The sequence below is a fragment of the Panicum virgatum genome, chromosome 7K, assembly GCF_016808335.1.
Source record: "Panicum virgatum strain AP13 chromosome 7K, P.virgatum_v5, whole genome shotgun sequence".
Taxonomy (NCBI): domain Eukaryota; kingdom Viridiplantae; phylum Streptophyta; class Magnoliopsida; order Poales; family Poaceae; genus Panicum; species Panicum virgatum.
Genome location: NC_053142.1, coordinates 32,405,605 through 32,418,446, shown reverse-complemented (window position 1 = coordinate 32,418,446; position 12,842 = coordinate 32,405,605). Strand labels below are relative to the sequence as shown.

At 44.3% G+C, this 12,842-nt stretch overlaps 2 protein-coding genes across 4 annotated transcripts; one reads left to right on the top strand and one right to left on the bottom strand.

Moving 5' to 3' along the window:
- The first annotated feature begins 2,217 nt into the window (after nt 1-2,217).
- LOC120641005 (acetyltransferase At1g77540-like) lies at nt 2,218-3,310 on the top strand. The gene is made up of 2 exons (XM_039916951.1): nt 2,218-2,585; nt 2,986-3,310. Exons 1-2 carry the CDS (start codon nt 2,268-2,270, stop codon nt 3,067-3,069), a joined length of 402 nt encoding a protein of 133 aa, XP_039772885.1. The 5' UTR covers nt 2,218-2,267; the 3' UTR covers nt 3,070-3,310.
- A 3,737-nt stretch (nt 3,311-7,047) lies between these two features.
- On the bottom strand, nt 7,048-12,719 carry LOC120641004 (F-box protein 7-like). 3 transcript variants are annotated; one of them, XM_039916948.1, is made up of 11 exons: nt 12,361-12,712; nt 10,682-10,768; nt 10,415-10,521; nt 9,269-9,385; nt 9,099-9,195; nt 8,444-8,517; nt 8,232-8,285; nt 8,019-8,141; nt 7,885-7,943; nt 7,592-7,802; nt 7,048-7,449 (listed from the first exon to the last, which is right to left on the bottom strand). In XM_039916948.1, exons 1-11 carry the CDS (start codon nt 12,371-12,373, stop codon nt 7,390-7,392), a joined length of 1,002 nt encoding a protein of 333 aa, XP_039772882.1. In that variant the 5' UTR covers nt 12,374-12,712; the 3' UTR covers nt 7,048-7,389. The 3 variants fall into 3 exon arrangements, with proteins under 3 accessions (XP_039772882.1, XP_039772881.1, XP_039772884.1); XM_039916950.1 differs by having other exon boundaries at nt 7,050-7,449; nt 8,037-8,141; nt 12,361-12,719; XM_039916947.1 differs by lacking the exon at nt 12,361-12,712 and having other exon boundaries at nt 8,037-8,141; nt 10,682-10,799.
- Nucleotides 12,720-12,842: the final 123 nt, after the last annotated feature.

Sequence of the window (12,842 nt, the reverse complement as noted above, 5' to 3'; positions counted from 1 at the left end):
GATGACGACAGGAATGGTGTCTGTTTGTATCTTCAGCGCAAGATGCATTCCCCTTGAGTCCAGCATGGTAGAAACCAAAACTGTATGTCCAGTCAATGTATCAGACTGAAAAGATACACACTAATCCCGCACAAACTTCAATTATTATGCACAAACTACAACTTTTGATACGTATGGGAAAGAAAATATGACCTGAAATCTTTTCATTTCTCCAACCCGAAAACCTCTAAAAGTCATCTTCTCCATGGTGAACCAACCATGAGAAATGTTGATGCAGGAAACCAACTTGCAGACAAGGAACTTATGGCTGGTTCACCAATTTACAATACTTTTTTCTAAAAACATTGTACCAGAACTATGCATAGCTAGTTTGCTCTTGCTCTCTTCTAGTACATTATTTTAGCCATATCCATCTACTGCACGGTCTCAAACACTACGTTTTCCTCAAATTCTCTCTAGGCCCGTTTCACCCTATTGCAGTATACGGCCCTAGTCTAGTTTTTTTTCTCAAATACGCAAAAGAACTGCCATTGTATAAAGACAAAAAAGAATTTTACAACCGCACGAGCACAAATCCCATGCTCATGGCACCATCTCGGCACTAGAGTGTGGCGAGATGGAAAAAGTAAATGTCAACTCTCCCGGTGCCGTGAATCTCATTCATAATTAAGGTCGTACTGTCACAGTCATCTTGCATGTGTTCTATGAACTGCGGATCGGGTAGCTAGCTTGATGACGACAGGAATGGTGTCTGTTTGTATCTGCAGCGCAAGATGCATTCCCCTTGAGTCCAGCATGATAGAAACCAAAACTGTATGTCCAGTCAACGTATCAGACTGAAAAGATACACACTAATCCCGCACAAACTTCAATTATTATGCACAAACTACAACTTTTGATACGTATGGGAAAGAAAATACGACCTGAAATCTTTTCATTTCTCCAACCTGAAAACCTCTAAAAGTCATCTTCTCCATGGTGAACCAACCATGAGAAATGTTGATGCAGGAAACCAACTTGCAAACAAGTAACTCATGGCTGGTTCACCAATTTACAATATTTTTTCTAAAAACATTTTACGAGAACTATGCATAGCTGGCTTGCTCTTGCTCTCTTCTAGTACATTATTTTAGCCATATCCATCTACTGCACGGTCTCAAACACTACGTTTTCCTCAAATTCTCTCTAGGCCCGTTTCACCCTATTGCAGTATACGGCCCTAGCCCAGTTTTTTTCTCAAATACGCAGAAGAACTGTGTTTCATTGTATAAAGACAAAAAAGAATTTTACAACCGCACGAGCACAAATCCCATGCGCATGGCACCATCTCGGCACTAGAGTGCGGCGAGAAGGAAAAAGTAAATGTCAACTCTCCCGGCGCCGTGAATCCCATTCATAATTAAGGTCGTACTGTCGCAGTCATCTTGCATGTGTTCTATGAACTGCGGATTGGATAGCTAGCTTGATGACGACAGGAATGGTGTCTGTTTGTATCTGCAGCGCAAGATGCATTCCCCTTGAGTCCAGCATGGTAGAAACCAAAACTGTATGTCCAGTCAACGTATCAGACTGAAAAGATACACACTAATCCCGCACAAACTTCAATTATTATGCACAAACTACAACTTTTGATACGTATGGGAAAGAAAATACGACCTCAAATCTTTTCATTTCTCCAACCTGAAAACCTCTAAAAGTCATCTTCTCCATGGTGAACCAACCATGAGAAATGTTGATGCAAGAAACCAACTTGCAGACAAGGAACTCATGGCTGGTTCACTAATTTACTATATTTTTTTCTAAAAACATTTTACGAGAACTATGCATAGCTGGCTTGCTCTTGCTCTCTTCTAGTATATTATTTTAGCCATATCCATCTACTGCACGGTCTCAAACACTACGTTTTCCTCAAATTCTCTCTAGGCCCGTTTCACCCTATTGCAGTATACGGCCCTAGCCCAGTTTTTTTTCTTAAATATGCAGAAAAACTGTGTATCATTGTATAAAGACGAAAAAGAATTTTACAACCGCGAGCACAAATCCCATGCGCATGGCACCATCTCAGTACTAGAGGAAGGAAATTAGTACAGCCTCAAAAGGCCAACCCGCTCTCGTTTATCCACACAGGCCCAAGCAAAATCTGGTCCATCAAAGCTTTTGTCGGGCCAAGCCCAGACACAAGCAGCCAGCCAAGGAGCCAAGAGCCCAAGACAAGCTCGAGGAGTCCGACTACGTGAGCAGCAGTCTCTCCTCCTCCGGGCAATCTGATGGCGGAGGAGGCCGGCGCGGGCGAGCGGAAGGTGGAGGCCCCTCCGCCGGAGACGGAGGGCATCGTGTGGAGGGAGGACGCGGGGAGGTTCGAGACGCCCGACGGCGAGGCCTTCCTCCAGTACCGCCTCCTCCCCGGCGGTGACGGGGGCGGCGCGCCTCCTCCTCATCCTGCGGCGGCGGTGATGGACATGGTGCACACGTACGTGCCGCGGAGCAAGCGCGGGCAGGGGCTCGCCGCGCGCCTCTGCGACGCCGCCTTCGCCCACGCGCGGGGCCGCGGCATGCGCGTCGTCCCCACCTGCTCCTACATCTCCGTGCGTGATCCTGATCCCCTCTCTTCCTCTGCTGCCCTACCCACTGGTTCATCTCCTGCGTCACGCGCGCGCTTCTATTGTCCCTCGGATTCTTCGAGGAGGATAGATGAGTAGGATTAGCAAGCAGCTCGGACTGCCTGCAGTGAGTCAGTTGACAGGGAAAATTGATCGAGGACGCCCTTAAAATCGACAAATTTACCTGGTAAATCTAAAATTCAGTTGGCAGGTGTTCTTTTTTCGGTGGAATTGGCGCATGTCCATTGCACTACAGACAGTGTTTGGGGCATTCTAATGAAGCTTTAAATTGTTCTTGAACTGCTGAGCTCGTGACATCCTAATTTAGCAAATTAGTCATGCTTGATTAATTTTTTATTTTTATTTTTTTGATGAACTGCTGCAGGACACGTACCTGCCTCGTAATCCGGCGTTGAAGGAGCTGGTGTACAAGGATCACGAACCGCATCCCAAACCCAGCAGCATGTAGCTCTGTATACAAGGAACGCCAATTTCGCACGATCCAAAGGCGGCAGCTGCTACTAAATACTAAGCAGATACCCAATTGATAGAAGTGTCAAGTGTGTGATCTGACGGCGCCTCGTGAAAGATCCTTGATGCCAAATGGTACACTTTGGGCGTCTCCTGTGAAGTTGTGATTTCGAGAACAGAGGCTGTATAACTTGTGCGAAACAGAGGGTGCAACATCCCTTTCTTGCTAAACCTCAAGGGAAAAAAAATAAGAGTCAAGTCTATTTTACCCCCCTCATCTCATCTTGGCGTTTAAAATACCTCCCTCAACTCACAAACCAGACATTACTAGTACCTCTACTTGCAATACCGTTTAATTAACCCCCCGCGCCCCCTTGACCCTGTTTTCGCTGCCACCTCAGCCCGGTTGTCGCCACGTCTGCCCTGCCACGTCAGGGCGAGCCCAATACCACGCCCCGGCCCAAAACGCACGAAGGCAGTCGTCCATTCGCAGCCGCCGCCGCCAACGTCGCCCTCTGCCGCTGACCGATTCGCCGTCGCTGCCATTCCCCCCGCCGGCAGCTCCCATCTCCGCCGCCGCCGCCGGCGGCTCCTTTCTGCGTCGCCCTTCCCCCCAGCCTTCCTTCTCCCAACGATTCGCCCTTTGCCGCTGCCCGATTCACCGTCGACGTCATTCCCCCCGCCGGCAGCTCCCATCTCCGCCGCCATCGCTGGCGGCTCCCTTCTGCGCCGCAAGGTCCCTCCTTCGCTGCCGCCAGGTTCCGCACGCCACGACGCCATGAGGGGTAGCCCAGCTCGTTCGACCGGTTCATCGAGCTCGTCGTCCCGGGCTTCGTGGCCGAGGATGGACGGGGCTGCGGCACCTTCCCCGATTCCATACCGAGAGAAGCCCACAGATTACTGGCCACCGTATATGTGCCACTGCCAGCAGAAGGCAGCCCGATGGATATCCTGGAGCGATGATAACCCAGGACGTAGGTACTACAAGTGTTTAAGAGCCCGTGTAAGGATCGGTGTACAGAAAAATTTCAGCTTTTGGAGTGAAGTGTGATTTATTCTTGAGTACTCTTGGATCTCATTCTCTGTAGGTTGGTGGATGTCGTTTGTGGGATTGGGCAGAAGAATCAACAACCACTCCCTTTGTGCGAAGCTTGCTGATTGATCTGCGCGACATGGTGTGGAAGTTGAGAAGGGAGAAGGAAGAGATGGTTGCTGCAGTTGTTGATGCCAGGGAAAAGCTAGAGGAGACAAGAGCTGAAAAAGAAGCAGAGCTCCAAGCCGCCAGACTTGCAATGCAGGCCAAAGACCATGAAGTAGTTGTGCTAGGTGAAAGAGTGAATGAATTAAACAGGCAAAGGGCTATACTGTTGTATGCACTTGCTGTTTGTATTGGGCTGCTAATGTTCTGTATGTTGAAAACCAATGTACTCTGAAATTTAATGCAATGGAATGGAATGGAATGGAATGGCAGATGCTGTCATGTTTGATGAGTACACAGAGGGACATATGGCATAATTTAGAGTACTCCATAATTTAACACACATTGAAATCAAGTTCAACACATGGTCCATCACAGTTTACTAACATTGTTTAACACAAATTGAACTTCAATTTGAACACATGGTCCAACATAGGACACTAACACAGTAGGACACATCCAGTTCACTCATCAGGACACTAACACAATAGGACCCATCCAGTTTAGTCATCAGGAGACATGATAGCTGGCACCTTCCTTGCCCTTCTTGGTGTCAGTTTCTTTGGAGGTTCACGAGCTTCCACTTGGGCACTAGCAGTTCCACTAGTGACAGTTACATCCACCCTGGAACAAGCTTGAAAAGTTGGTACATTAGCTTCTAAGTGGATAGATGCAGTGCCACCTAGTTGAGTTTGAACTTTTGCCCTTGCAGTTGTTGTAGCACCCTGTTTGGAGTAACCAATGTTAGTCACAAATGTGAGTGAATCCAGCATAGAACACAGTAGTTACTGTCAACTTACACTTGTTTTGCTTCTGTTCATTCTGTTCACTGAACCATGTGACTGAGAACTAATCTCGATGTCTGTGGAAGCACCTCTCTTTCTTTTTGTTCCACTGGCTGCACTTTGCTGTGAAGTATGCACAACTACCTGCAAAATGTATCATATAGTTGAGAGTACTCTATAGTTGAAGAGGTAACAAATCTGAACGGACAACTAAAAATATCATATAGATGAAGAGATAACCATTGCATTATTAGCTGGTGGTGATGATGCTGCTGCCCTGCCTCCTTCGTGTGATGCAGTTGGTGCTTTACCTGCTGGCTGCGAGAATGGTCCGTTTCTTCTCTCACAAGTGATTGCATACCCTGCTGGAGAGCATACAGCCTCACTGCCTCTTTGAAATCTCTCTTGTTTGAAAACTTCGTTCCTAAACAAAACTCAGCCCTATGCCCTGTACTCTTATATCTAGGAAACTGGGAGACTTGCCTCACTGATCCCTCATCGCTACCTGACTCATAGGACTCCTCCTCCGCTTCACTACTGTCTTCATAGGGTGTTTCATCTCCGTCATCGATTCCCAATCCATCAGGACTGTTTGCCGCACCTTTACCTGAGCACACAACATCATCTAAATTAGCAATTTCTCCTGACTTACATTTCTTCTTGTACTCCTTGAATTTCTTTACAATCTGTTCAACTTCATCATCTACCTCTGAAGAACTGTTGTCACCAGGCAAATAATCACTGTCATCTGAACTAGTAACCTGCAGTACTTCTACTTGACTCATTGCACTGACATTATCCTTTGCTGATAACTCCAATTTCTTGCTCCCTGATACTTCCACCGCCCCAAATGTTGGAGACAAGCTTACTTCCTTGCTTCCAATGACCTGGACATCTGAATCGTTGCTGTTTTCATTTGCAACTTTGGTGCCACTACCATGCTCTACATAGACATCAGCAACTCCACCTTCAGTTACACACTGTGACATGTACTGGCACACACCATCGTCTAATAGTACTCTAAGCCCACTGCTCATATCCTTTCCTGGGAACAACCAGTGAAGCAAAGAGCCTTCTTCCACATTGTAGTGGTCCTTTAGGTGTCCCACTACCTCTGGCAACGACAGTTTATCTCTGTCTATGTAAGACATTGCTTCTGAACCACCTACATAATCTACCTTCGTGCCATGACTGATGAAGTGACCAAGAAAGTGGAACCGAACAGCAATGAAGTCTATCAAATCCATTTCAACAGATCCTAAATCCAGATAAAAACCTACAACCAAACATGATAGAGGAAACGATGGTTCAAACAGAGAAATCGAGACATCTAATTTCATAGAACCCTAGAAATTAGAGGTAACAAACCTGGGGAAGTATGCTATTTAGATACACAGCCGTGCATCGTTGGGAGAAGGAAGGCTGGGGGGAAGGGCAGCGCAGAAGGGAGCCGCCGGCGGCGGCGGCGGAGATGGGAGCTGCCGGCGGGGGGAATGGCAGCGACGGCGAATTGGTCAGCGACAGAGGGCGACGTTGGCGGCGGCGGCTGCGAATGGAGGACTGCCTTCGTGCGTTTTGGGCCGGGGCGTGGTATTGGGCTCGCCCTGACGTGGCAGGGCAGACGTGGCGACAACCGGGCTGAGGTGGCAGCGAAAACAGGGTCAAGGGGGCGCGGGGGGGTTAATTAAACGGTATTGCAAGCAGAGGTACCGGTAATGTCTGGTTTGTGAGTTGAGGGGGGTATTTTAAATGCCAAGATGAGATGAGGGGGGTAAAATAGACTTGACTCAAAAAATAAATGGACATCTGTTTCCTATTCAGCAATGAGCATTCACGTATATAGCTGTATCCAAATTCAAATGTCACTGCTAGCTATTGGAGACAAATTAACACAAGTGTATTAATGTGTACTTACTCATATACTAACTTAGCATTCATATAGTAGCTAGATGCAAAGGTTTCATTTAATTTAATCAAGAAAAACGAAGATGCAAAGATGTAACTGTACAGTCAAAAAATACATATTCAGATTCAAGAGTTTACATTTACAACGATAGACTGCTTGTTTCTATAGTACAGACCCACAACTTGAGGGGGGTGGTTCCACTCGTTTTATAGCATCGACAAAGAACTTATTTCTTGCCTACCCCGTTTTAAAGCATCAACGAACACGTGTATAATTATTCATACAACTTCATGCAAGCAACCCAGAAGGGGAAATAAAACAACACTGTGTATTTACATATTGCTCTGGCAAGAATCCGTGAGGAAATGAAATCGCTTATCATCTCCACCATCATCTCCATTCTCCATCATAATTGTCGCCATGAGTAGCTCACCCAGGGACATAGTAATCCATCTTCTCCACTGGGAGGTTTAGCACCGAAGTATCAGCCTGAACAATATACCCACTCCAGTCAATCATACTATGTTTGGTATAAGAAACTGAACTACAACCTGCAGTTAACCCTCCCTCCAATAGCAGTCTGACCACAATGAGTATAACATACACTTAGCCGTAGATCAAAATCACATACCTCCTCAAACGGAACAAACACGAAGGGAGACAAACCCCTGCTGTGGGAAACGGCAGGCACATCTGGGTCATGCGTCTCATCCTCCTCCCAGCCCTCAACAAGTTCAAGTATGCTGCCTGTCCAGTTTTTCAGTTCAGTTGCATTAACTCCAGTGGTTAGAATCTTTAGCACATCCAACCTGTTATTTGCACCAATTGTAGTGCCTCTAAGCCTGCAGAATGTCGGCACAAATTTCAAAGGCTAGGAACTAGAATCAATCATCAAAACTTGGGCAACAATTTCACATGGAATACCTAAGGCGCATCCTAACAAGTGTGTACCGATGCCCCGGATATAGGAGTGCCATTTCTATCTGCAGGCCAAGAAAGAGTAGCTCAGATTAGGAAGAATGTGATGGACTTTGCCAAAGAAAGCATAACCAACTAACCAAGTCTGAACTTTTCACCTGGCCATCCTCTGACAGTATATAGTCGCCTTTAAATACACAATCAGCCTTTGATGCCCGGAAATGCATGCACTTGACAGCATCTTTAATTTTTTCAGGGGAAATCTGTCATTCAATGGGACAAAAAAAGAGAGTAATGAGTGAGAATCCTGCTGTTGAATGTCAACAAATGGCAGCAGGAGTTGTGATAGGGACCTTGTAGAGGAACTTCCCGCTAGGAAAAAATCTCAAGTAACGGTAGTAGCAAACCTAAACATGAAAGGGATGTAATATCATTAATACCAACAACTTGGGAATCCTTAGAACATAAAATCAATAAGAAAACTGATCATAATACAGCCATAATGATCAGCATTTGTGAACATGAGTAAAACAGAGTTCTAAAAAAACAATCAGTGCCATCATACCACATTGACAGTTTTCTTGAATTGCCACTCTGTAACTCCAGTATGAATATATGTGTTCCTGCTCACATAGAGACCTGAAGAAGCAATAAGTATCAAAGTCAGTGCAAATATAATATACCCACATCACTGAAAGCTCTATCGATATTAATAGCAACAGAGAAAATAAGGAATTAAATCAAGAACATCAGAAAAGAAGCATTGCAATGGATGAGTTTTGCACCTAAAACTAAAATTAAGAATTCACAGGACATTTTAATTAATCAGTGAGTCAAAGTTCATTGGTCACTGGCTCACCACAGGTCATACTGACAAATGACAGATCTGTATTGTATGTAACATCCATGATGCATCGAACCTCAGTGTGCAAACTAAATTGGGCACGCTAGAAAAAAATGTCAAGTCATAGTTCTGTGTACCCACTTAACCCTCTATATTAGATTTTGATGTATATAGCAGATAGATAAACATCCTTAAAGAACCTTCCAATAATCATTCAGTAATTGCCATGGTGATATTTCATTGATGAAATTTTTTAGATCACCCAGCACTTGGCACTGTTAAAAAAAATTGAAATACACAAAACACTCTTTATCTTAGAAATATGCTTTTTGATAATGCACCATACTATATGATATAAGGCTTCTTGAATATTTACCATCAATTCGGATTCTTGGTCTCTGCAGCCACATTCTCCTCCAAGAAGAATCATACAACGACCGAACCATCATGTAGTTTACTTCAGTTCCACTCCTCTACATAATATAAAATTGGGTCCTTGAGAAAGTGAAATATGAAAAGTGAATAACAAAATATAATCACACTAACCTGCCAAGTTTTCAAGCATGCAGCACGCCACAAAGCAGGATTACGTGCAGTATATTTCCACTTGCGGCAGACACAGGCAGCCCTCCCTAACGTATATGGGTTCATTCTTGTGAAAATCTGTTGGAATAAATAACCATGAAACAGTTGAGCAATGCAGAATTGTTAGACGGGCTTCTTTTTCACTCTGAAGTCGTGATAGGATGAGGTACATGGGTGACACTTATGACTTACCTACCTAGCAAGAAGGAAAAATTCCATTTTACTCCCTCAAAATATCGATCGAGTCCACTTAGCAAACTAAAGTATTGATTGGTTTACTTCATCCCCTGGTTATAATGATGGTTCATAACAACCCTATGCCAATTTTGCTAGGTGGTTTTGATGATGTGGAAGGTTCTGTGCCATGAATGGTACCCCATCATCCCCATTTGACTTCCCTCCTAGCTAACATAAACAGTTTATCACCGATTGGATGCATGGAATTACGTGCAAATTACATCATATTTGCATTGTATTTTGTATCATCATTAGCATGCTGCATGCGCATGTGCCAGAAATGATTGCTAAGTCCCCTTAGCAGTGTGCATGTTACATCATGCCATGCAAGCATGCTGTGGCCTGCAGTATGCATGTGTTAGTGCTTGCATCTGTGGAAATCATGGGCTCTCAGGAACAATTCAAAAGCAGAAGAGCAGCCGCATGCTGGCACAGAATAACACGATTTGGATGACTGATTAGGTATGTAGCTGCGAAAAAGAATGAGAAATGTTATGGGCTTATGGCCATATAACTTTCCACGCCATCAAAATAATTTTAGCAAAGCTGGCATAGGAGGTGATGTGAACCGGTATTATAATCTCATCAAGCGGTTAAGTAAACAAAAAAAGTACTATAGGGGGTTATAACTGGACTCTCATGATGCTTCAGTGGAGCACAAAATGGACTTTATTCAAGCAAGAAATATATTATGGATCAATCAAGAATATTAGTTCCTCTTCATGATGATACGACAATACGATGAGATGTACAAAGATAGTTAGCAGGAAATACACATGAATAGGACATAAATGGAGAACAATTCAGAAAGTGCTTTCTTTATGCATTAAGAAAATGAAAATAAATGCTCCTCAGTTCATATAACATCACCTCAAGAAGTAGTTCATCAGGTAGGCAATGATGAATGAGTGCCGGATCAGGTTTGCAGCTCAAACTTCTGAATGGCGGCATAGGCTGAACTCTTATTCCATATAACTCTGTTAAAGAATTAGATACCAAAAGGTAAAGAGTGGTTAATCTCTCTGTAGCACAAAAAAAAGCTAATGTTCAATGGTCATTGTTCAGTTAACATAGAAAAAGAGAGGCAGACGGCCAGTTCAATACTTCAATTCAAGTGAGAGCTTCATGTATACTTACTCAACCAGGGTCTATCTGTTGCAATGTATCGCATGCTTGGAAAATGATCGAATGAGTTAAAGTCGGACCGAATATCAACAGAGACATCTGCAGGAGAAGACATTATCATATCACATAAGTATGTGAGAGTGAATGGTAAGAACAAATCCAGCAATAGAAACATGATGTCCTGTAGACATGCATACTCTTGATGCAAAATATACCAATCCTTAGATACAATTTAACGATAAGCAGCAAAAAATTGTTTTTCCCCTTAATATGACTGCTTTCAGGAAATTCAACCTGACTGTGCATCCACTAAATACCAATGTAAGAAATAGCGGGCTAAGATATTTAGAGGAAACTCTTCCAAAAAGCTAAAAGAGCTATAGCGGAGGCTAAACATTTAGCGGAATGATAAAATAATTAATAATTACATACAAACTGAGAAACATCATTGACCTAACACTCTAAAATAGACTCAACACGTCTCTTTACTGCCCAACTGTGCTCATATTGTTTTGTCTATAGTCCATCCTAGTTATATTGATTCTTTATTTTTCTTGACTACATCTTTATTAGCGGATATAGCGGACATATATTACCACTAAACCCTATAAAAATCCCTTTAGCGGACATAGCGGAGAAATATTTTGTAGCGTAGCGGTAGATCTCCTAAAAAGCTAATAACGGACTATAGCGGGCTATTATCGGGCTATTTTGAAAGAATAGCCTTTGTCATGCCCTAGCACAGCACAATCCTAAATGAAGAGTTGTAATTGCAGTTTATATCCTTAAGTAACAGCATTAAAAGTATCTCTAATTAAGTATACTAACACCTTGTCAAATGGTACCCAACACAACACGTTGTGCATCCCCTTGATACTGCATATGGTGTATCTCACGGAATAGGCTTTGACATGCCCAACAAAGCAAAATCCTAAATTAGGAGTTATGATAGCAGTTTATCTCCTTAAGTAACAGCAGTAAGAGTAGCTCAAATGGTATCTTACGCAACATAATTTACATTGACATTATGCGCTCAGGTGATTTTTCTTATTTTTATAGGCCTGATACAGGATAACAACTTTCAACTACTGATGATGAGCTCAGTGTACCTTACTGGATGTCTCCTGATACTTTGTAGTCTACTTCAATATAAAATAATACAGTATCACATGAACAATTTGAGGTATGAGGGGCAATACATATATCTATGCTATCAGGTAACAGGATCCCTCCATCCATTTTACTTGTTTTCTGACAGACTTGATGCAATTTTCAAGTGTTGGCTGCCTCTAGCAAGTAGTTAAATTTACATGAGCACAGAAAACCAAGCCCCCTGCAAACAGCTGGGTTTCCCATGTGATCTACAATTTGACCCACCGCATATTGAATTTGGGGAAAAACTTGAGGAATCCAAAAAATGCACCGACAATCAGGACCTGTGACTAGTTCGGAAATTAAACTTCTTCTATTTATTTGAATCAAGGAACAACAAATCGTGAACAGAAAAAAAAGGGTTGTAATAGAATTGCACCATAACTCAATCATTCTGAGCCAGTTACGCATCACCGTGATACCAAATCATTACATTCACAGGTGAACTCAAAGGAAAACAAAAAATCGAAGAGAAGGTGGAGGAAAAGGAGATTATCTCCAATGAATCCCACAAATTTGTGGGGGAGGGGGACGAATACCTGAGGAAGCCATTTGGAGCCGGGAACTTGAAGGAGTTCCAACTTATTCAAGCGCACGCGCCTGCGCGCGAGGGGCGGGGAAGCCCGGCGGCCTCTGCAGAGCTAGCTAATCCCGTTTCCCTTGTGATGCTTCCCCGGCTGCAAATCAAGCGCGGGAAATCCGGGCCCACGAACCAAGGCTCGGTTCGCGCAGGCGCCACGAACCTGGGACGGCACCTCGGACCACCGCACGGGCACGGAGGGGGGGCGTGGGCGGCCGGCCGCCAAGGAGCGCGCTCGAGATGTGGCTGGGGTCCTGGGGAGCGAGCGAGCAGGCGAGGGAAGGAGAGGAAACGAAACGAAACGAAACGAGACGAGATGGTTCGAGGCGCGGCGCGGCAGCGACATGCTGCTGACGTTGCCGGCTCGCCAGCCTCTAATTGTCTGCCGAGTGGGCCCCGCTCCGAGATCAACGGTCCAGATGGCCCGCCCATGCAAACGGA

What these genes read in the sequence shown, in the direction of transcription:
- LOC120641005 (XM_039916951.1), top strand. Translation starts at nt 2,268, where the DNA reads ATGGCGGAGGAGGCCGGCGCGGGCGAGCGGAAGGTGGAGGCCCCTCCG. An exon ending in CCACCTGCTCCTACATCTCC is followed by an intron (nt 2,586 to 2,985) that starts GTGCGTGATCCT and finishes GAACTGCTGCAG; the next exon opens with GACACGTACCTGCCTCGTAA.
- LOC120641004 (XM_039916948.1), bottom strand. An exon ending in CTGATGAACTACTTCTTGAG is followed by an intron (nt 9,386 to 10,414) that starts GTGATGTTATAT and finishes TTATTCCAACAG; the next exon opens with ATTTTCACAAGAATGAACCC. An exon ending in CTTGTTAGGATGCGCCTTAG is followed by an intron (nt 7,803 to 7,884) that starts GTATTCCATGTG and finishes GACATTCTGCAG; the next exon opens with GCTTAGAGGCACTACAATTG.